At 29.0% G+C, this 26,163-nt stretch overlaps 2 protein-coding genes across 3 annotated transcripts in view; one reads left to right on the top strand and one right to left on the bottom strand.

The window, feature by feature from the left end:
- The first annotated feature begins 352 nt into the window (after positions 1-352).
- Positions 353-15,443, top strand: LOC111036491. The gene is made up of 4 exons (XM_022318518.1): positions 353-839; positions 932-1,057; positions 8,699-8,929; positions 15,146-15,443. The coding sequence occupies exons 2-4, from the start codon at positions 988-990 to the stop codon at positions 15,283-15,285; spliced, it is 441 nt and encodes a 146-aa protein (XP_022174210.1). The 5' UTR covers positions 353-839; positions 932-987; the 3' UTR covers positions 15,286-15,443.
- A 438-nt stretch (positions 15,444-15,881) lies between these two features.
- Positions 15,882-26,163, bottom strand: part of LOC111036490 (flocculation protein FLO11-like) — a 36,600-nt gene continuing 26,318 nt past the window's right edge. Inside the window, exons 7-11 of one of the 2 annotated variants that reach the window (XM_022318517.1) lie at positions 23,788-24,027; positions 23,573-23,710; positions 19,678-19,806; positions 18,730-19,047; positions 15,882-17,333 (exon numbers count right to left, since the gene is read on the bottom strand). In XM_022318517.1, the coding sequence (XP_022174209.1) occupies positions 17,280-17,333; positions 18,730-19,047; positions 19,678-19,806; positions 23,573-23,710; positions 23,788-24,027 (879 nt within the window). In that variant the 3' untranslated portion in view covers positions 15,882-17,279. The remainder of the gene's footprint in view (positions 17,334-18,729; positions 19,048-19,677; positions 19,807-23,572; positions 23,711-23,787; positions 24,028-26,163) is intronic. The other variant, XM_022318515.1, reaches the window with a different exon arrangement.

The raw sequence follows: 26,163 nt of genomic DNA, 5'->3' as shown, positions 1-26,163 counted from the left end.
CCACACTAGACGGACAAATATAATACATACATATATATTGAGTACGGCATACCATTTTACACCAATAATAATAATAATAATAATAATAACACTAAGGTATGCTAGACCGAACCGGTAGTGCCGGTGGAATACCCGCGGACGTCGACGATGACGACAATAATAATTATAACAACAGGACACCAGCGGCCGGGGTGACGACGAGCGCCAAAGTTTCACCGCCCGCGACCGCCTACGCTCGACACCCTTTCTTTTCGTCCGATGTGGGCACGAGTTATCATAATATGATATCGCATATATTATATAAACCACCACCACCTATTCGGCGGCTCAGAAAGCGCCGTTCGCTCGTTTCGGTCACGCGAAATAATATAACGTCATAATAACGACATAATAGCACAGTCTTTGCTACATTACCCGTTGTAAATAATATCGTCGTAATATTTTGCCGCCGCAGTCGTCCCTCCCCGAGATCGGTTTTGGTTTTCACCGCGTCGTCTGCTGCAGCGTCTCGCGCGCTATACACGGCCGGTGCACTCGACGCCGCCGCGCTCTCTCACCTGCGCCGCGGACACGCGAGCGTTTTTCCGAACCGCCACCGCCGGAACACACCACACCGGATAGGCCGACCGCGAGCACCCGCGCTCGAGAAAAACTCCTGCAGAAGTATAGCGAATCCGCCGACGAGGTGCATATTTTATAACAATAAAAAATTATAATAGTTCTCCAACTATAGAGACGTTATAGTATATAATATTATAGCAACACTATACTACAGCAATTTATTGTATTATAAAAGCTCAGCTGTCCGCAACAATACCGTCGACACTATAATATTATAGGTATATACTATATAATATAAGTATATTTTGTTATAATATATTATTATGGTTAATAACTGTTATTATAAATATTGTTATCGTCATCGTATTAGGTACCTTCGTCATTTCGCGCCGATCGAATCAGAACCGACAAAAACCGCGCGACAATATGGTACACTTGACGTTCGTCGCCAGCCTAGTCTTCGGCTTTGTCGCCGCGTCCACCGCCGGCATCACCGGTAAGACTAAGTTCAATTCTGTAAAAATATTAATACATAATAATCTTATATAATATAATGTATTCTAAAATATGATGAATTTACCCACTGCTGTATTGCACCCATTTATACACGTCCTCTTACAGCTACATACTATAGGTATCGTGTTTTTGTTACTTATTGTTTCCGTCGTTCTGCCGTCAACGAGTAAGTTGAAATGCAAAAACTGCATGTTGCGATAGTGATTTTAAACATATTTTGTGAAACTACAATACATTATAAAATATATGCATTGGACATTTGGACATTTGATTTAGGTGCTTTTACAAATAATATTTGTGTTTATTATTAAGTCAAACCACCAATAAGAGAAACGAAATAAATAAAAAATGTCATTTTATTCATATTTTGACTGATTAAAAACTAGAATGACCCTATTAATCACATGTAGTTTAATGGTTACATTTTATAAAATACTGTATAGACATTTTCAATAAAAAATGATAGTTTATTTGCTTATTCAGTTACGTGCTTTTTTTTTTAAATAATATAGGTACCTAGTATATAATATTCTAATATTCACAAAGATTTAAAATCTAAACAATTTAATCTAATTACATTATATTATTATATAATATACAATAATGTAATAAATATATAATGTATATTACGTGTAAGTCAATATTTTGGATATTGACTTTACCGAAATAAATAATAAGGCTTAAGCACGGTTTGAAATTTTTGCTGACTCAACACAGCTTAATCACATTACATTTTTCTACACCTTGTTTTTATTAATTTATACATAAAATCACAGACATTGGTCATAATTTTCAACACTGTCGCCGATTTTTAACAAATATGTTATTAGTTATAAGTTTCAGTATTATTGAGTATAGGTGTTTAATGTTTATGTTCATTTGAATACAACTATTTTTAGAACATATTATAATCAACACACGCTTTCGAAATATTTCACGCGAAAAATGTTTAATTAATTAAAAATATGTGCATGAAACTATATTAATTAATTATTAATGAGTGGTTTGTTAAATTAGTAGTGGTATATTACCTACACATTATATGTACCTATATTTATATACTATACATTATGATTATATATTAGTATACAAATAAATGTCCATGCCATCAATATGGTAATCAATTAGTAACCCGAAACTGTTGACTAATTATCATAAAATGAATGTGTCCAATATCAATAATAATTTTCATGTTGTTAGATATAGATCATAGGCACATAATTGATAAATGATAATATCATAAATTCATAAATACCAAACTCTATGTTCACCAAATTTTAGGTAATACCTATGACGCCTTATATACGACAGCTAGGTGGTTAACATCTTGATTCAAATATTCACATATTATATTATTTAGAATATTTTAACAAGCATTAAGCAAATCTAGTAGGCAAGAAGGTATACGACTATTAATAAATTATAGCACGATTCCCCATTAACAAACACAGCTTGTAACAGGACTAAAATCATTTATAATTGACCCGACAATAGATCTCACAGTCACAATAATTATTCTTCGACTTTTCGCTAAATCTCAAGTTATGGATCAAGTTAATCTATTTTCATAGATCAATTTTGGACATTTTAATACAGATGCTCACTACAGACATGACAATAATTTAGATATTTCATTTTAAATGTAAAAAAAAACTTATTTTTTATAATACGTTTCAAATGTATCTCGTTATTGAGTAGATAATTCAGTGTAATTTATGACTTAAGTTATAATTCAATATTAAATTGTTGCATAAGTAAGCGATTATTAGCGGAGATGATGTGTGAGTGTGTTAGCCTTTATTCGTCGATATTTTATAATTTATTTATATTATTATTAATCTTCTTTATTTTTCTATATTAATAATCCTAATAATACATCAAATCGGACTTATTTTTACTAAAAGCATCAAGTATATAAGTATATTATAAGATAATTATTGTTGTATTGTATCTTATATTATAATCATTAATTTACAAGTTAATATATTGAACATTTTAAATACTAAATGGTTTCGTAGACTAGTGGCATAAATAGCTTAACTGTTATAACAATAATCTTAATATTTTGAAAGTTTCAGTGTGAATATAAAATAACAATAAATTAATATTTTTCGAACTACCACAAAAAAAAATAAAACTATTAGTGGAAATATCATTATTTTTCTTTTAAATATTATATTTTGTCATTGACAAAATATGTTGAAACTTAAATTTTTGTTTGCTACGAGTATAAATATTATTTTTGAGGAACCTTAAGTTTGTTTAATTTCCAAGCTTCTCGATTAAGAAAAAAAAAGAAAAAAAGAAAATGTAATGTCGACGAATAACTCAAAAAGAACCTTTTTGTTTTAAATTTAATAATAATGTCAAAATAATGCTAGGTAATTTAAATTGTTGGGAAACATGTTTCTTACCTGCGGTTATTAACTTTTGAATTATAACCAAATAACAAAATTAATTTGATCAAAATTTGTGTTTCGCAAATAATTCTGCTTTTTCATAATGTATTTTAAAATACGGAGAATAGTTTTGAAAATATATCATTAAATATAATATTGAATACAATTTTGTATACCTACCTATTGTTTACTTTTAAAATTTGAACATTTCAAAAATTTAAATTATAATGCGATTGAGTTGAATACTTAAAAGAGTCAAAAACCAAAGTTTTTGTGTTCAAAAACACATTTGTTGTTGACAATCGACCACAACAATAATAATTACAGTTGCGTAGTCGTGTATATATCTAAACTGTAATCGGAGTCACTAAAATACTCTGACGCTTACCGAACTAATTTAATGTGTTCTACATTTCTTTAACAGATAAAATAAATTCCAATTTCAAAGTAATCTTAACTTTTGCAAACATCGATATATTTCAACAGAGATTAATCACGTTACATCGAATTTAAGACCCCTGTATATTTTTATCTTGTTAAAAAAAGATGTAATTTAATTAATAATTTATGTAAAATAGGTGAATAATATTACTTTGCAAACATCAAAAGTGACTTACCCAAAATTCCGAAAGGCATAGTAGGACTTTTCAATACCTTAACTTAACCTGTTCATTAAATGTTCATACACTGAAATAATGATTATTGTCTCCGTATTAATAATCTGCCGAGGACGTTCTTTATACAATGTGATCGATCAGGTCTTTGTGTGTACGTATTATTTAAAATAAATAAATAAGAAATTTGAAACTCAAAATGATACGATTTTGTCTTAAAATGCATATCAAATAATCGTCATAGCAGTAAAATACTAAAATATCAATGTATACTTAAATTATATTGATCAATTAAAAAATCTTACAATCTACTAATAATACATTGCATCAGGTATCATTTTATCAAATATTTTGGTTTAAAGATCTATTAATATAATAATATTATGTACTGTATTATTCATATTTAATTAAATCAAATGCTGTGAATACAATATTTACAACAATGGTTCGACAAGTGTAAGAGGGTCAAGTGAATACATTTCCATTATAATATTATACTTTACACTAACATTTAGGCTATTGCTATAGGTAGGTACTATTGGACATTTTCACACTGGTTATCAAAACTTGACATCTAAGATCTAAACTAAATACATTGTATATATTTTTTTTTAATTTTAAATTAATACATACAGCATATTTATACATATAAATATTCCAAATTGTCTGCTCTAATACAGCCTTAATAGAGTCAAGTTTAATAATTTAATTGTATTAGTATTTAAAACATATATACATCTGTTTGATTACTTTAAAAGTAGTGTTTTACCATTTTTATAGAAAATAGTGGTTCAAATTCAATAGGTATTTGTAAATCTAAGCACACCCGCCATTATGTTAATTAATAAATTGGGCAATTCGTCATTATGCTTCTCTCTTAATTATTGAATACATTTATCATATCTTGATTTTGGAACTTTTAAGTGCCTATACTTAAAGATCACACATTACAATACTAGATAGGTACTTATTTAAAGTTCAGAATGGAAATATTAAAATAATTCAGACCACTGTTCTTTTGCATTCGTAAGACTTATGTCGGAATGCATAAAAAATTGATCAACTTAAATGTCCACTTAAATGTAATGGACTAATCATGGGCTACTAAATCATGGTTAATATACCATTACTTCACATTAAATTCATTAAATGTTTAGCGATTGTTTATGCGCCCCGGCATAAATTTGAAAATAAAATATTACAAGACACTACCATAATATGCATATTTATTTAAGTATATTACTTTTCATTTTATTGCACATCAAAGAAAAAACAAACATTAAATTATAAACATGGATGACTAGTGGATAAATAAAATACTATTGACAGAATATAATAAGCAGGTAAGTATAAAATAATCATAATATTAAACCTAGAGTATAGAGGCCCTATAATAAAGTCATTAACTGAAACGACCGGAAAAGAAAATTAAAATATATAATTGTATAGTCATTTCAAAACAAAATTACTGCAAATAATTTAAACATTTTTTAATTATAATGCGAGTAAAAAGTAAAAATCCTGGTTGGGTCCCCACATTTAAAGGTAGATATATAATATAACTATCACCAGCTGAATTCTCCATATGGTCAATTTCATTGTTTCACTATTAAAAACAAATCAAAAAGTGCGAAATATGTATACCTACATATAAGAATGATTTTATAATATTCACCCATTCATTACAGCAATAGCTCTGATGTTTAATTTGTTGGCAAATTCGCGTTAACATACCCACATATGGACACCGGGCCGTCAACAATTTACATTCCTCAGATGCATGTTAACTCGACCGAAATGTGCATCTCAATAATTGACGCTTTATATTACTTAGGTAATATAATAATATACCTATTATTCGACCTATTTTAAACCACGTGGCCCTTTGTTCGGCATTATAATCAGATACCCACGTTCGATTACTAACGCACAATTAAGTACATCCGTATACAATATGCATACGCCACTATGCGTCTATGCGGCAAACAGACTTGGACTTGAAATTTCCACTCTGTCATTTTAGAACACCAAAATTCCTCAGCGCGTATTAATTGTACCCCTCTAATATAATAATATGATAATACCAAAATCAAACAAAAGATTATGACTACTTAAATCTTACACACGACTCATGAGTAGGTCCTGGTATTACTGTAGGACACATACGCATATAATATAGTTCTCATTTTTTTTACCCAAACCTACTAAAATTCCAATATCTATAAAAAGATTTTATTTACAACTACACACTTTTACAGTGTCTAATAAGTAAATTTTATGAGAAACTAGTTTATAATATTACAACATAACAAACGAATATTAACATTTATGGGATCACCATTCACCAACCCAACCAGAAACTTTGTTGATTTTTTTTATCTTAGTAATTCTCTGGGCCATTGTATTTTTAGTCTTCTATGTAGATATATTAACAGAAAGTGAGATGGATTAGATAATTGTTTAATTAGTTGATTACTACGAGAGTTTAAATCAGTAAGAAATTTAAAGTAATGTAATTTGACTATTTGATTAATAAGGTTATGGATGTTTAAGTTTTTTTTTTTTATGTCATTGTATCTTTATCTAACAATTCATTGGTGTTGTCTTAACCATAGTTAAACACATGAATATTTTCATGTGCTTTTAACACCATGTCAATGTAAATACGACTAGTGTATTTATAGTTGTTTTAAAAAAATATAGCATCTAAAACTTATTTTCTCAAATTATACAGTGAATAAATGTTGTTTTAAGTTTTAACTATAATACTATATAGTATAAATTAATAAACCAACACCATTTTTTACTATTTTAACTATTATATTTTGTTACTAAAATGTTAATTCAGGTACACACTAGTGTTACCTTAACTATCCTAAGTACAAAACTTAAAATTTATTTGTTCAACAATTTCTGTAAAAGTTAAAAATACTGCAGATTTCTATGTGTGATGAAGATTTTTATCGGTTATTACCAATGATATCAGTTATTTTTCGCAAGTAGATAGGTTGGAAAGTCCGAATCATCTTAAAATCAATTTAATAAAATTATTATTTAGTAGGTACCTGGGCATATTCATTCACAGCAGAATTAGACAAAACACATGGTTATATACTTATATCTGATGATTTAAGTTTGTAATTTGCACTAAAATATTAGGATGATATATTATTTATAGTTCAAATTTTACTATGTAAAAAACTAGTAGATGAAATGAATAATACTATATTAGTTTATAATTTTTACATGATTACATTTATTTATCTTGTTTTCTTTTTATTTATCTATAGGTATAATATGATATATTTTACTACAAAGCCAATTTAAAATAATATGATGTTCTGAAAAACTATTAAATGTATTTTTCATTCTGATTAACAAATTTATATATTAATATTTGAAGTTAATGATTAGTTGTCTCTAGTGTTATAAAATCACATTTATTTAAAATCAAAATATAATAATGAAAGAAGTTTAAAGTATAAACTAACATGTTTAGCAATACTCTGAAAGTTTGAACTAGTGACGTATTTAAATTTATCAAAGAGGATGAAATTGTATTCATCATAAATTCATAAATACTGATAACAATTGTATTAATATTTAATTGAATTTTGCATTTAATATTATTATATTACATAAACTCAGTTCAATGAAATTGGCTGTAACACATCATGCATGAGTCTATTGAGTTCCTCTACCTACATAAATATTGTTAACATTTTAAACTGCGGTGCAAACAACGTAGATAACTTAAGTCTCGTATCGTATGGCATTTGATATAACTATTAAGAAAATGAAAGGCTTAACGATAGAGAAAACCATCTCCGGATTTATTTCATATGAAGCCTTTCACCCTGAAATAGGTACTTAAATATTCATGTAAGCTAAAATTATACGTTATAACTGATTTTACATAAATACAGTCTATTTATTTAGCAGATGTACATTTAATGTGAATTTTTCGTATCACATCTACTAATGAAGTATTTTTTTTTATCACCTTGCCATAAAGGTGCCATGGACTATGTATACTTATTGTAATAATATCCAAAAAACTATCGTAGAATAAATTTTCGACACTGAAGCTAAATAGTTAAAGTTTTGATGCCACCACTATTACCCCCTCACCACTTAAGCACACAGTCAGTCACATTATGCAACTATTTGAATCAAAAAGTTCACAATAATTTATAAACACTCAACATTTGGCACATAATATTTACACAGTATATGTCAAATATTCCGGTTTCTTCATCATAAAATATTTTCATAATTTAGAAAATTTAGAAATATTAAGTGTTATTTAAAAAAAATTGTCTATGGCTTATTTTTTAGAGACTTCATCACTTATAGTTTTATTCTTTTGCCTACTGTATGATTTTTAATTTATATAAGTTCTAAAACGTCTCAGAAAAATAACTAAATTATAGTGTTTAAGTGCATTTATAATAATTTAATTAAACGTTTGATACATCATACAATACATCAGTTATCTAAAATACGGATTCATCGTTACTCACCCACTTGTGAACCAATTATATGAATGTTTAATTTCTCAATTACCACTTACGAGCTACGACTGACGGCGGGGCGTGTGTGTTACAGATGACGACAATGACGGTTTTTCGGCGGTGCCAGCGCCTTGGGAGGACAGCCGTTTGGACGAGAGGATCTACGCTGACACGCCAAACTATCTGACGTTCCAGCTGAACCGCAAGAGATATTCCGTACCGTATCATCCGGTGGCCAGGTTGAGGTCCAGTCAAACGTCCGGCGCAGTGCTTCCGTTCGCCATGATCGCCAACAGGAACTACATGAACGACGATGGAAACCGATGTAATGATATATATTATATATATATAAGTCATATAAGTATAAAACTGTTTAAGTAATAATCTTACGTATAGTATTTAGTCTTACAATAAATTATGTTTTATAGGGCCCAACGATATAAGTAAGTACATGTTTCTACTGATATACTTGAATATGAACAAATTCTAATAGCCTCCCCTTCGAGCCTATTTTACATGGGCGTGCACACGGGGGGATGAAGGTGTTATATCCTTCCCTTTTTGCTTATTTTTGTCATGTAACAAATGTATGATAAAGCAATGAATACATTTAGCAAAAAACGTACGCTTTCTCAAAAAATAAACATAACTGTTGGACGATCGAAAATCAGACGCTGAGAAAACAATACAACACTGCAGGCCGACGCCTTATTAGATACGCATCGCGACCGCGGTTACGCGCTATCCTCAATAGGTATAATTATACCGTAAACAGAATTATGGTTGGTCGAACCGCGTGAGAACCTCACCGATAAAATATGTCTTAGCCAACAATTTTCAAATGCACCTCGTCCTTTCCCTAAATATATGTACAGTTGTACTCATCTTTTGCAAACATACACTAGAAATGCCGAGGTATGGCAAAATAAAAGCTGAATTCAATGACGACCTTCGCCGTTCCAAAAGTGACAGTACTCAGATTGTTATTTAGTGACAAGCCGCGCATAACTTGAGCGATTCTCAGACCATGTTCCTTCGGGGACCCAAACGGTTGCATTCCGGTTCTAGCATACAATTTTCCTCACCAAGCCATGCTGCATATAATTATGTTTATTTCGATTTCGTACATTGTGATTGGACGTTAGTTTTTTGGTATCATATTATAACCAAGAATTGACTACAGCTCTATGTTTAAACCAATATGGTTACCAGTTGTAACCATAGTTACCACGCCTTTGCACGACACTACACACGACGTAGCTGTGAAGGCGACTTCATTAATAACAACACAAATGGTTCATATAATATGAATATTATAATATAATAAAATGATAGATAATATAAAATACTCTTTGGAAATAAAAAAGTCACTAAGAAAAATGATTCGAGTTTAATTAAAGGAAACCATATTTACGATTTCCGTATTTAAATGTACAATGGCTTAATAAGTAGGTAGGTACGTTAGATGAACTCTGGTTTACTAGCTGCCAGGGAGTCCGTGCAAGAGTGTAAATACAACTCTTGTCTTTGCGAACAATTATTTTTGACAGTTTATTGTTGTTATAATAATCTATTGAAATATGGATATTATATGTGCTTTTAAAATATTTTGCTCAAGCTCGCAAATATGCACAATAGAATTTCAGCACATTTTTTTTGCTTTCGTAATAAACCTATTTAAGTTACACATATTATATTATTATATTATTGACTATTGCGTGGTATCAATTTCAACTATTTAGGACACCTTGGGTGGACTACACGATGATGGCACTACAGTTATGTCTACATAAAAACGGTGTAAGTACTCGCAAATTCTAAAACTGGACTTGCATATTCTTTCGAATCACTTGAAAATTATTGTTGGTGGTTCAAAGTGGTTTGTACTATGTGGGTGGTCCAACTTTATACACGTTGACACGGCTCTCGTTGAAACTCTTATTATCGCTGAGCGGCTGCAATAGTGCTTCAGCTTTACCATGACCTATAAATGCAAATATAACAATACGCTGTTTAACGACTGTCAATATTTTTGACGTTTCAATAACATTTGTAATTTGCAGACGGTATAATAATAGGTGTGTTTTTTAGTCATTGAATTTGAGACAGGTATAAGGATCTAAGGGTTAAAAAATAGTGGTTGGATACAAAATATGCACTTATGAGACGTTGTATAGGTTAGGTAAGGTACACCTAAGTACAAATTATAAATAATCGCCATAGTTTTCACAAGTGATAAACTTATATAAAAAAGATATGCATAAGAATTGTAAAACTTTAGAAATCTATACTATTGCTATGACTTATAATAATAAGTGCTTAATAATGTTGTACATTTTTAAAATTAACTGCAGAAGAAAAAACATAAAAGAATCGTTGAAATAGTAATCAAGAAAGACTTGGTAGATAAATGAGGACTCGATGGTTCACAATATCATTATAAGACACCTAACAACTAATTACTAACTGAATAATAAAGAACATCCTTCAATCCTTAACGAATGGTAATATTATATTTAATCCCTGCCGTTTATATAGACAGCACCCCTAGGTATAAATTGCTAATTTAAATAATGGTGTACAGAAGGTCTACGATTTATATATTTTGAATTGGGTACAACAAAATAATAAGTCGTTACTTTTTTTCAATATCCAATTTTGTCAACGATTCGTAGGTCAGCCATGATAATATTTTAAACGTCCTAATTCTATTGCAAAATTATTTTCATATTTTTAGACCAAATAGATTTCCTGTCAATCTTGTTATTCGAATAGTCGTATAGAATAATAAAATTCTCTTATACTTAAATATGGCCATATGGCATCCAACTCTCGAGCCAAGCCCTCAAACATAATTCAAACATTCCTATTCAAATAGTGCCATAAAACTACCAAAGCACCTTTCTATGTTTCAAATAGTACATTCCATAAAATAATGACCTCTAAAGCGCTGGCAAAAATATTTACCAACGCTTACACTCCGACTTATCCAACCACATGGTAATCCTTAAATATTCTACCAAAATCCGTTTGTTGTATCTATACTGGGCTGTTCTGTTTCAAAAGCAACTTATGGTGTCTGGATGTCTCAAGCGACAGTACGAAATCGATCACTCTATGCCCCATGAAGTTCCACGCAAGTGGAATAGTTTCTTCACCAAAGGTCGATGATTACCTATACCTATAGGTACTCATAATATTGTGGTATTGATTATTCGCGCTTATTGAAAAATAATATTTTTTTACAGATATCTTGTACTATAAAACATAGGTACATGGTAAAAAAAAAAACCTAAAAAACAGCAAGACTCAATTTTTCACTCGTGTCGTGTATAGTGGTCCTCCTTTATTAATATAATGACACTACTTTTCACACCATGTCCGCGGGAAGGTCCCTCGCGACTGCACGAGAATCGTTATCATTGATATGACGTGCGTGCACATTTGTCGCCAAACAAACAGGGGTTTTTCGGCACAAACAATAGTTTTGTTTCCTCTTCATAAGTGCGCAATAATAATATTATACATTATACATGTGACGAGTATTGTCAATTTTACACGACGGACGGAAGTAAAATACATAACTCGGGTTGACCGACCAATATAAAAATCGAAAATAAAGAGTTTTTTTTGTTTTAATACTATACAATTATGGTAGAAAAGCCCAGGCAAACTGCGTTCACCTAACAATCACAAAAAAATATTATTATTCGTTTCACGGGTTTGTTGAGACCTGCAGGATTACGATATTATTAATTCAAAAAACGTGTTGTTGCTCAGTTTGTATTATATTATAATTTTATCTTTTTAGTACAATATATTATAATAATGAATAAACACAATAATATTATGGCATAGTATTAATACACTGTTAAACCGATCGTTTATTTAGGTGTTATAATCGGTCTGTTCATTATTTGAAATTAACCACCCAAAAAAATGTTTATCTGCGCATTACAAATTCTCGTCGTTCGAATAATAATCAAATTGTTACCAACACACGATATTTGTAAATCGAAATTCTGAAAATAAAAACATTTCAGGTAATAAATACTACCCACATAATATGTCATATTGTGAATAAATAAAAACAAAAAAAAACATCAACACTGTAGTAAAAAATATAGTGAAATTATTAGTTACATTACAAACTATGTTATAAACATAACGAATTGGATATATTGAGCGATTTATGGCCACTATTTTCGCATAGTTGATATGGGATCCCAATAAACATACAGTCATATAATATGTTTTATTTTATACCTATATATTAAAATAAACGATATGTACTTATCTATATATTTATATACATATGCTTGATCGTAACAACTGAGCCGTATCCAGCATAAAATTTAAAGGCACTAAAATTAAGCTGATAGAAATAATTATAACAAGAGTCATACATATGCATGAAAATATTACGAAATGTTGTAAATAATAAAATTCAATAGAATAATTTTTTCATGCAAACGATTTTCTACTATTCCGCTTAAAAACCCAATAGTGTAAATTTATGATTAAAAAAATTGCTAGTTTTGCGGTTTGTCAAAACTATCCATTACTTTTTTACCATGATAGATACAATATCTTGAATTTTGTTTTGTGATATAAGTTTTTTAATCATTTTAGTAATATTACTTATTTCTTTAATTTTTCTTAATGTTTAAATCAAAATACTAGGAGCAACTCTTCTTAACATAATACTTTTATAAATACAAAATATTATAATGTATTATAGGTAATATTATAATGTGCATATAGGAATATAATATTATATAGGTTACCTCTGAAAGCTCTCAAATTTTGTGTAGGTTATTAAAAGAAAAATATAGAAAACAAGTAACTTCTATCTATGGTTTTTGGCTCACAAAACTTTGATTTTTTTTCTACGGCAGAAAAAAAAACAATTTAACTGCGAAAATTAAAATAGTTACACAGACGGACGAACACCGCACGAAATCGTTCCATTCAAGCACAATTAAAAATACATTCACAATGCGTAGGATATTTTACAGTCGTATAATAAGTATAATACAATTGTATTATACTTATTATACATAATATAATATATATATAATGCCATATTACTAAATAACATATATAATCAATGATAATACTCATCACACACGGACGAACGCCTAATTGGTCTGTTCGAATATCGATGTGAATACATGACATTTTCAACAATATGAATGCAATTTCGGACAATGATATATTTTCATGTTTTTTAAAAACTTTTTTTCGCTATATTAATTGAATGAACTAAAAACCTTAAAAATTGCAATTTAATATAAAAAAAAATCACTAAAATTGAAATATTAAAAATATAAAAAGTAGGTATCATCGTATTGAAAAAAAAACTATATTTTATGTGGGTACGTACTTATTAAACTGTAAAAAAGATAGGATAATCAGTTTTCTATTATAGGTATAGTATTATAGGACATATCGAATGTATCTTGTCATTGTGAAACAACTATAATAGCTGTAATTGATGTGTTGAATTTGAATTGTAATATTTGATCATATATTTATATAAATTTATTTTGAAATGTTCTGCCCAAACAAATCACATATTATGTATATATTTTTTAGTTAGAATAAAACTTCAAATATATTGTTCATTGGCCTTCGATAGTTTAAAGTTTTGTACAATTGTAGCATTTTGGAGTGATCAAAAATACAATAATAATTGTGATAGTATAGGTTTCTGTGTTGTGTTCTGTTCATGCTGTGAGATTCAGACATCTTAAAGAAATCTATGATTGTTCTTGATTCTTGATCGGTATCAAATGTTTCTTTAGATGAGATGATAATAACGTTAGATTTTGGAGAGGTGGGACATTCTAAGAATGTGTTTTCTGAAAATTAGGTATACACGAAGGCACGTCCCGCACATGGGTTCAGGTTCCCTGTGGGCTGTGGCATACTATATTATAATATAATAATTATTTTAAATAATACAAGCTGATATTTGTAAAGCAATACGAACTGGTGTACTGGTGCGAATTTGGAGTTCACAGTATAAAATATATTTGACCCCAACCTTCAAAAAACTTATCCCAAAATATTCGAGTAAAAAACACACACAATTGTTAAATTAATACCTTCGCAACTCCTCTTATAATCTTAATATATTAAGTAATATAATATATATATTTCATTTTCTTAGACAGATATTTACAAATTATGTAGCCACGTACAGTTAGTGTAAAGTAAAAAATAATCTTTGAATGTGTATAAAATATTATGATAATTGACTAAATTGTTAAAATTCATTAAAACACAATAAAAAAAATAAATAACGATTGGTAAATCAAAAATCTTAACATATTGTGTAAAAACAAAATGCAAAATAAAATAATCATAATTGAGTTTATAACATAATATTTTAACATTGTAACTTGATCTATAGTAGAACAACTTATACATTAATATTTGTATTGCTAAAAAATGCATTTTTCTACAAATTCACTATGACTCTAGATGAGTAGTCATAATCGACTTATACTTAAATCATATCTATGTGTCGTTTCAGTCGAACCAGTGTGGAAGCCGACCGCAGCCGAACTACTGACTGTGCTGATGAATCGCCGGAAGAATGCGGACACTGGAATGGATAACACAAACTTCATGCGATTTGGCATCAGTAAAAGAACGCGTTTCGACGATAAATAAAGAGCCTTCAGCGCCCGCGCTTCTTATTTCTGTAACAGCCATTGTCGGCTATTATTATTATTATTATTATTATTATTATCCCAAAATAGTTTCATTGTTTTGACATTACACTTGAACAGGAGAAAACAAAAATTATAAACACGATATCATAACTCGTATTTTATCGTTTTGTTTTATTTTTTAGTTATTTTATTGGTTTTAATAAAACATTTTTTTTTTCTAAACATCTCATCACAATATAATATATTCGTATACAAAATTGTAATAAAAACAATATAATATAAATTATATATTATTATAATATTATGCTCCTACGCCTACGCACACACCTATACCACGAAGGTATTTATACAATATTATTTAATGTACAGTTGGCATTCGTATCATATTATATAATACAATCTTTAGTCACTATAGTAGTGAAGGAATGGTTTTTATTTTTTATTTTAAACATAAAAAAAACTAAAATTCGTACTGTTTGTACAATCAGTGGTAATAAACCTCATACGTGGTATTCGGTATAAGTACGAATCGCCTCCGCGCCGTCTGAAACTCTGAAGATTGTATTGCAAGTATCACTGATAAATTATTTGTGTAAAAAAAAAAACTAAAATAAACAGACTATTTTTATTGTTATTATTGTAAGCATTTCGTGCGATGAGTGGCTGATGAACACATCTTCTGTTTATCACGTGTTTATTTTTAATGTATTACATATAGTTAGAGAGAGAGAGAGAGAGAGCAAGGAAGAGAGAGAGCGAAAGAATGAGAGAAATTATATGTCTATGACTATCATACAGTATTGCAACATGTTGGCTACACATGGTCAAATCGTTATGGAAAATATACCGACGGTAAACGTATTGACAGCAGCCCTGTCAGTACAGAACAGGAATAAAAACTAAGGTGTACATAATAATTGGTAGTTGTTGAACCGGAAATACATTTAGCTCTGAAGTCTCCAGCGACCCACCAGTGATCAGACCGAAAAAAATATATTTGAGACCGCAGGTCCCCAATGAGACATTCACACTGCCATCATAATATGTCACAACATTACCGCTTTGTTACTTACAAAACGAACTACCTACAATGTAAGAACACATTTTTTTCAAACATATAAATAATATATTTAAGTATAATATAAAAAATATATATATATGTATATAATAATTATCAATATTACGTATGTATATAATAATTAAGCGCAAATGTAACTTATCTTTATACATACAATACGTAGGTAATATTATAGTTATCTGTATTAATACCGACAATGCGAAAGTAAATACGTAAAGAGGAACTTTCATTATTGTTTTACACGAATAGTAAACAAACTTATTAAAAATATTATAAATATTATATCTTGAAATACTTGTTCAACGGTTATAACAACAATAAATCCACAAGATCTACTATCGTGATGTATGGTTTCAATGGAGGCAATAAACCATCAGGTTGTACAAAAAGGAAAAAAAATATGAAGTTATATAAGTTAATACGATCCATTTATAGATTTTATCGAGAAATTTTCCTAAGAATTTTCTTAAAAACGAATTTTATCAAAAAACAAAATCGTCTATTTACATACCTAATTTATATTATATACGTAATAGTAATAAAAATAAAAGGGACAAAGAGTTTAATTGTTAATTATTTAACCGTATTTTTCAAAAGATCTTAAATATAATATATCAATGATGATTCGTTTAGCATTAAACGAATAATCACGAATTATAATTTGCTTATCACAGAAACGCTGATTGAACTCGGAGATTATTGATCGTCCTGACTTATAATAATTTTGTTCGGAACCTACATGCGAACTTACAAGAGTTGTATATAGTACAAAAGAGAGTCACCATCCTATAATAATATTAACAAATAGTAATAATAGATATAATAAAATTATCAATTACCTACGTAATAACTAACGATATAAATATATAATAATATGTAAGTATATATAAAAATAAAAGATGAGTAAGATATCACTAAAACGAATCCAATACACCTCCTGAAAGTTTACTTGCATACAGATTCACCACCTGAAATCATTAATAACATGTTCGATTAGATTATGATTAAATTATTAATCTCACTTAACATTTTAAATTTAAAAAAATATAAAAACCGAACAATTCAACATAAATGTATTATTTTAAATTAAAAAGGTAAAGTAATTAATTGGCCATAACCAACGGTATAGAAAATATCAAGTTGTCTGAATTTTTATTTTTAACATAATATTTTGAATTAATAAGTCGGTTTGAATTATTTATACAACAGAAAGCGCGATTGAAATATAAACCGTGAGATTTTTGGACTCGTTGAAATTGTCTACCAATGCCGTTCATTTGATGTTTTATGTAAACGTGCACATTGCAAACACAATACTACACGTCATTATTGACGGATATAGTATTATTGTTATATTTTATGACGTACAGTAGTACAAAAAGAATTTTCGCGGTAGTTAAGTGTTGACGTACTATATAACTGTGATTGGATCAATAGTGATGGGGGGAGGGGGTAAGTACTCGTTAAAAATAATATCATACACGTTTCTACTGTAATTCCTATAATAATAGGTAGAATAAAATAATATTATGACTTGCAAAAGAGGAATTCGGAAATTCAGGAGACTCGTTTCGGTTCGATAATTTCGTTGCAAGCGATATTTGTATGAATTGAACACAATGATAAATCAAAAATTGTATTTAAAAATTAAGAAAATACTCGAATAAAAATGATTATCGATCTTCATACAGATACTACACACATGTTTTAGAACACTGATGCTCTATCGATATTCCATAAACTGGAGAAAAGGTGTACGGAAATGATAAAATCGGAGGCATACTAATATTACACTGAAACTAAAGTACATTCATCCTCCTAAAAGTATTTTGATATACAAGTATAGATAGATATACAAGTTATACAAGTAGGTACAGTCATTCTGCCTATATTCGACATAAGCCGTAAGTGGAATTTAAAACATTTTTCGGGTGCGTCACTGTACACCACCGACTGAGAGAACGTCGGAACACCGAAATCCGGTCGTTGATAATATCATAGCACGTTCGCGCGCACACACACACACGCACATAGCGTATACGTTTTTTTTCTGTTGTTTAACTCGGGATAAAAAAAATGTGATCGCTGTTTTCGTATTTTGTTTAGAATCTAAGATACCTAACTTATGTGACAGTAACTATAAACTGCACGAGGACAATTACGCCGAGACAACCTGACACCGGTCAACATAATATAATACCTAGTCGCCTATACGTTTATTTTTTTTTAAGATAATGTATTGATATTTGGCGTCACCTTTGAGGAGCACGTAAGGTGAACAATGAGAACCAGCGAGGCCTTATATAATCATCATAAACGTAAAGTATAGGTAAATTATATGTAAAATGACATCATTAGGTATACCTTGTATATGAGAGCGTATTGGTCTCTGGTTTGCACAGCGCCGGCCCTGCATCGCCGGATCGCATACACGGTTTTCGGGACGTCGACGGTCCGAGTCAGTTCAAAATCTCTGATAGCCATGTCGCATGCGATAACCGTTCCCGTCCGACCTGTGCCGGGGCTGCAGTGCACCACGTGAGGACCGCTGTTGGTCTTCATGTGCGATCTGGCCTCCATGACGAATGCCAACATTGCGCCCGGGTCGGACGGCACGCCTTGCACTGGCCAACCTCCGTACCACAGGTGCGTCACGTCACGCCAAAGGTTCGTCTCCAGGTTCTATTGATGAGCAAAAAAAAAACATGAACATTTAAATAAATTCTGTTATATAAACTCTGAGACAGTGGCCTCGGGGACCCCGGAGCGTTGTAATCGTCGAAATTAATATTAGATACCTATCTGCAACCGCATAGTAACATCGTACAATTCTCTGCCCGTGTTCATTATACAATGATAATGTTATAATATCTGCGTATAATGGTATTTATATTATAAACTTACAGAGTTACAGATCTAGGAACGAAAAAAAAAATGGTAGGGACTAGAGTGCTAGAGCTGGATCCAAGATATGCGTTTAAATTATACGTAATAACAAAATAAAATATTCACTGTAGTTAATAGTTATATAGAGTGGTTAACATAATATTTACATAAATCTACCAATAAAATATTGTACACAGCCACACAGCTGGTATTGTTGTCTCATCGTTTTTATAGTGACTATAGTATGACTAGTCAATTTTTAAGAGTTATAAGTTTATAACAAATTTTGAAAAGTATCTCAAAGACTCAGCCACCCCCCCCCCCTCTTCCATTTTTGTATCCACCCTAAAGTTCCGTAATTAAATGTCTACGATGAACATGAATTATGCCTGTTATAGACTTATTTTAGTTATGACTTATAAGCACCTTTAACTGCAAACTGGAAATGATAAATTTCTCCTTTACTTCGCGTTTCTTCAATGTTATTTGATAATCACCAAACAACCGGTGACAGTCCAATACTTCGGAAGGCGGTAAATAGTCAGCACATCTTTCCTAAATAAATATAAAGACATTTTATATTAAAACATAATAATATATAATGCAAACAGTAAAAAAGCATATTAATAAATTTAATAAAATGGTAAACTTTATATTCTTAACGATCACTATAGTCATACGTATCTATTTATCTATAAATGACAACTACAATAGAATACTCTTGTATACGAGCTATGGTATTGATTAATTTATTTCGAATTTTAGAATTAGACATGGTTTAGCTTACTTACAAAATATGAGGGTACGCCATGTATATTTATTAACATTTAATTTCTACAGAAAAATTGACAATAAAATGCTCCATATACCCGCACAACAAAATTAACAAATAAATATAAATAAGGGCATAAGCACAAGTCAGAACAACTAATGAATCATGAAAAATTATATAATAGGTAGGTATGTAAGTATGTTATAATTTAAAAACACACATCACAAAATAATAATTTTTATACCATCCCTGTTAAATTTAAACCATATGCATATCATAATTAGATATATTATAAATATTTAACGCATAGCTATAATAATAATATATAGGTGATAAAAATTACTAATTAGTCAATACTTAAAGTTCATTTTATAAATGACAATCACTTTTGTAAGTATAAAATAATATAATCATAATTTAACTGTTAGACACCTAATGTATATGTAATATGTATAATAACATAAATAACCATAAAGACACTCTACTTAAGGGGATCGGTGGCGGTGACGACTGTCTTTGTCTAACACACGCGCAACATAAGAATTCAGAGGTGTTTTTTGGCAAACTTACCGATTGATAAAATGAAGCGATAAGAATTCTGAAAACAGATTTGAATTTGTCGTCAAGTCTTCTTGAGATCGGTCAGTCTACATTTTTGATTTTAGATTCTGAGTGAAACGATAAAAAAAAATAAAAAATAAAAAATAAAAAAACATTCATCGTTTCACTCAGAATCTAAAATCAAAAATGTAGACTGACCGATCTCAAGTAGACTTGACAACAAATTCAAATCAGTTTTCAGAATTCTTATCGCTTCACTTTATCAATCGGTACGTTTGCCAAAAAACACCTCTGAATTCTTATGTAACGCGTGTGTTAGACAAAGACAGTCGTCACCGCCACCGATCCCCTTAAATATTGGCATTTTCTAACAGTATTAATAATGACCTTGAAAATAAATCGTGATAATATTTCAAATAAATGTCAAATTATTTACTTTTGATTTAAAATGTAAATAATTCAATTTAACAAATAAATTACTACAACACCCATATTTGTTGCATAATAATATACGTAATATAATTAAAGCATTTATTACATTAAGACATTGCGACTGATGACTAGAATTACTTGTATCCATTTTGTATTGTTAAATAATTAAAGGTCACAGATAAAATTTAAAAAAATCTTTAGAAAACAGATAAAATAATTTATTGCCGAAGACAAATAGTAATGCTACATAACTAATTTATTATTAAAACAAACCCTGTTTGCACACTTTTCTAATTATCTCGACAATGATTTAACATTTTACCATAGTCATTTTATGTAATAAAAAACTTAACTAATTATACATTTCTAAACTGCCATCGTTCAATAAATCACGTTACGTATTAAATGGAGTATATCTAATTTATTATATTACCATTCAAGTATTTTTTTTAGCCGACTTTATGACGCATTTTGTATTATTTACATAATTACCTTCTTATCAGTAATGAGCTATTATATTATACAAAATGTTAAATAATAGTATACATTTAAGATTTATTTTTCAAAGTATCATTGATATTAATATTCTATACCTATATTTTAATATTATTAATAATTTTCTCACTTTCCCCGAAAAAAAATATTTAAAAAAAACATTTAAATATTAAAAGCGATTGAATACATTTTGAAATAGTATGAAAAAAATATGATATACATAATTTGCCGCAATTTGCTTATTCGCAAACATTTTTTGTTTTATTAAAAACGAGTATAACAGTAGTTCTAGTTAGATTCTATTTGGTAAATTTTAATCCTCACAAAATTACAAATAAGAAATAACAATTAACAAATAAACGTTTTTAACATTTTGATGAAATTATCTTTAGAATAATATTTAGCTTTTGTTTAAATTTTTTTTTTTAATCCAATTAAACGAAAAGTAAAATAGAATTTAATTGAACAATGTATGGACAACATAAATAATAATAATAAATTTATACGAGTATCATAGTATATTGTTCTCACACACAAAAACATAAGAAATAAAGAATTATTGAACACCTACTTATGTGTAAGTATATAAATATGTTATATTTCATATTTTTATACTTTATATACTTTCGCATATGAGTCATTCTGCATTGACATTGTTTTTGATTTCATAGGTACTGCCTACAATGGTTATTATCTTAATTGATATTTAGTGAAAATGTATTTACAAAACAATGTTCTTATAAGAAATTAAGTAGGTAAGTAAACAGGTATATCATTCACTATAGGCTTGTATGATGTATAGTGAAAAAATAATGATAAATACAATCATTCATCATGTGAATAAAAAAAAGCACGTTTAACATATATTTGTGATGCACTGATACCGAAGAATGTAATTGGCATTTATTAGAAATGTATATAAGAAATAATAATTACACTTAGGTGTATTTTTCATCCTTAATTCATTTAATTGTGAACAGCATGGCAGTCAGCAAGAACTAATTTATCATTGGAAACGCACAAGTAAGTATGAAAATATACAGGTGATTATCTTATCTGATGTGTAATTTTGAATGGAATTTCTACGGCTCAATTAATATCCATACCATACCTACTTAAATTATTTTTAGATAATATCATAATAGTATAAATAGAAACATTTAAATTGTATGGTAATAGTCATAGACGTAGTTTTTAATTTAATCAATACAATTTTTTAGGTGATAAAAAACCCGATCGTTCTAATCGAATGAATACAAAAAACTTATACTATTACATAATAGAATAAAATATTTTTTTTGCTGTTTAGAAATACATACTATGTAGGTATACATATATTTAATGTATTGCATAACACAAACAAGGAATTAGGTATACATTTTTGTAAATAAGCACAACATAATTAAAATGTATTTGAGCAATATTTAAATTAATGTATTAACGTTTGTATATTCAATATTCAATAAATTTAACTATATAAGTATTCTAATTGATAGTTGAATTAATAACATCAGACTCTTAACATAACAGTGGATAATTTATTAAAAATTGTTTAAGTTGTAACAATTAGGTTGACCCTAAAGTTGACTAAACAATTGTTTATAATGAAAATTTTTACTTATAAACATGTAAATACGACGTAATCACGGCATAAGAAATACAAAACGATTTACCAAAAATCATGAGTTTTTTTTTTTAAATAAAGCTTTATATATCTTTGTAAAGTAATAGATAAGAAACCAATTATAGCTTTGCTTTATCTTTTATGACTAGTTAATTATTTTAGATTCAATTAAATGTGTGGGACAAGTTTCCATATTGATGAAACTAGATACTTAACTATTTTATATACAATTTTAGCGTCAATACATTATAACTTACACTAATTATACTTATATTGTAATAAAGTTATAACTAGATTATTATTAAAAATATAGGTACCTACATACCAAACATAACAAATAATTCACATAAACGTCCAACCATCTGTTATTATACTAATAAAGTTTTGATTTAAATTTGGCCTGTTGTATCGTAGACCGACCGAACGTTCAAACTTACCACTCCTTTTTCAGTCAAGCTTGTGACCATAATGATGACTCTAGTATTTTGGTCCCATATCATTTGCCAGAAGTCGGGCACGGTGGACTGCATTGGAGCTTGACAAGCGATATAAAACTTGTCGGCGCCCTTATATCCCTAAAATAGTGATCAACGTTTAGAATGTATTTCAAATAACCACACAGTATAATTAATAAGTGAAACCGTTATAGTACCTTGACAAAATTGGCATTTATGTAGTCCGAATTCAGTCCAGAACCACGCGGATTTAGCAGAACTCTTGTTTCTGGCATTGGTATGACATTGGCGTAACGGTTCTTCGTTTCAGCACCTGGCGGCAGTTCGTCTGGTTTCACTGTGATCACTGGTACATTGGAAAACTCCTCGTCAATCGCCGGTCGGTCTTCCGAGAAGCTCACGAGCCCAGCAAAATTCAATACGTGTGAACAGGCCGACTAAAAACAAAAGACATTAGTTTATCAAAATCAAATCAAAACATCCAATCAAACTTGAGGTAGGTACATCTTTCAAAAAAATCGTAAAAATACTCCATCGTCTACTATCTCGTCTACTTGACCTACTGGCCCTACTATCTCTTCTCGCCGGTACAGTTCTACCGTACTTTTGACGGAAACAACACCAATAACACATAATTTATACATAAAATAATATTTTTAGGAGATTCCGAATTTACTATTTAACGGTGTATCGTGTACTATATGTTTACCCGGGCGTAACGAACGTGAACTGAACAATTTAATCCAAACCGAACATGTTTTTACAATATTATTTTTATGATCACGACAATTATTATTTATAATGTTTATAACGCATTGACGAACAGTCGTTTTTATCAATAGGCGACCTTTCTTTTTGACTAGCACACCGAGAAACAAACATGTCAAGGAACAAATAATACGGGAAGCGATAAAATAATTTATATGCTGAATATAATATTGTATGTATAGTACGACATCTACTACAAGTGGGAGAGAAAACCATTTTCAACGGCGCATCATCGTATAGTGTAATTGGTTTCATTAGTTCTCGTGCACGTACGACGTACATCTCAATTATTTTCTATGGATTAATAGAACGACGACGTGGTGATAAGTGGTTCAGTGGGCGAAACATTTTGGGCATGCATGTGTTCTAGTGACAATTTTTTTTCTAACGTTTATTAATAAATAACATTTTTTTTTCGTAAGTCGATAAAAAATATAATTTGATTGACGGAAAACGAATATCGTCTACCGGTACATTTTGTCACAAAAATTATAACTGTACTTCACTATGTGTAACGATTATAGTATTATTATCGCTCATCGGTAAGTTTTTTCGCGAAAATTAACTGTGAACGATAAATATTGTATTTAATATTATATTTATAACAATTTATCTGCACATGGAGTTTTAATACGATTTATAGGAACATTCATTTTTGAAATGTATAATAGTAAATAACCCATAGTAAATTGTATAAGCATAACTACAACGATTAAATGATCGTACCATTCAAAATATAATTAATTGTTTATCAACTAGGTATAATAACACTAAAATAACAAACGAATTAACTAATAAAAATGCCCATTTTTGATTTATTTAGTTTTGTTATAAATTGATATTGCTTAACAAATTAAATTATTTATGTTACTTAAGTATATTATAGGTATCATACACACTTATTTCTATGTATATTAAAAACCATTAATGCTCTGCATAGTCCATAAACAAAGAAATTATCTGTCCTCTTGACAAAATAAATATTTTTAAAACTTTAATCCAATTAAGTAGATCAATACAAATTGTATGGCAAATGAAAGTATATACCTCTTGAATATGGTGTTGAGAATTTAACATGATAAAAAATATATAAGAGAAATACATTTTGAATAAAGAAAAGTATAATTTATAATTATGTTATTTTTAATTTTATTTTGAATGCATGTAATTGGTTTTTATAAGTAAAAAGACGTAAATATCTAAATTTTTATTTTATTATTCATAAATAATTAAGTTTGTAACGTATACCTACACATAATGTGAAAAGCTTAAATGTATTTATACAATTATTCAAGGATATAGAATGAATAAAAAGTGAATTAGTAAAAGTATTTTTATTTTATCTTACAATATGGATTAAAATAATATAATATAATATAAATTAGAACTAGAATAAAACAAACATTTTAACGAATCCAAACTTAAATAATCAAAATACTAATTTCTTTAATACAATAAGTGATTTTGTTAGAATATTATGTGATTATAAAAATCCTAATCTTGTAAATATTTTAATCAACCAAAGTCACGTATAAATAAATTTAAACAATATTTATCACTAAGTATATGATAAAATATTTAAATGTACATGTGGAACTATACATAGTATTACATTTCTAAACAAACTGCGATTGTCAGGAATAAGGATTAAATTTTTTTTTTTAAACGTTAAAAATTATATACATAAATATATGGTTTAATACCGGCACAAATGTATAAATGTATACATTATGTATAAATGTATTCGCTATTTATCCACCATGCTATCATTGATTGTACAGATAATAATATATGAGTGAATGAAT

Source organism: Myzus persicae, unplaced genomic scaffold (assembly GCF_001856785.1).
Source record: "Myzus persicae strain clone G006 unplaced genomic scaffold, MPER_G0061.0, whole genome shotgun sequence".
Classification (NCBI taxonomy): domain Eukaryota; kingdom Metazoa; phylum Arthropoda; class Insecta; order Hemiptera; family Aphididae; genus Myzus; species Myzus persicae.
The sequence above is the reverse complement of the archived record's forward strand: the minus strand, read 5'-3'. Positions and strand labels throughout refer to the sequence as shown.

Excerpts from the sequence above, each read along its gene's own strand:
- LOC111036491 (XM_022318518.1), top strand. The coding sequence starts at position 988 with ATGGTACACTTGACGTTCGTCGCCAGCCTAGTCTTCGGCTTTGTCGCC. Across the intron at positions 1,058-8,698 it reads GTCCACCGCCGGCATCACCG|ATGACGACAATGACGGTTTT; the intron begins GTAAGACTAAGT and ends TGTGTGTTACAG. Across the intron at positions 8,930-15,145 it reads GAACGACGATGGAAACCGAT|TCGAACCAGTGTGGAAGCCG; the intron begins GTAATGATATAT and ends GTGTCGTTTCAG.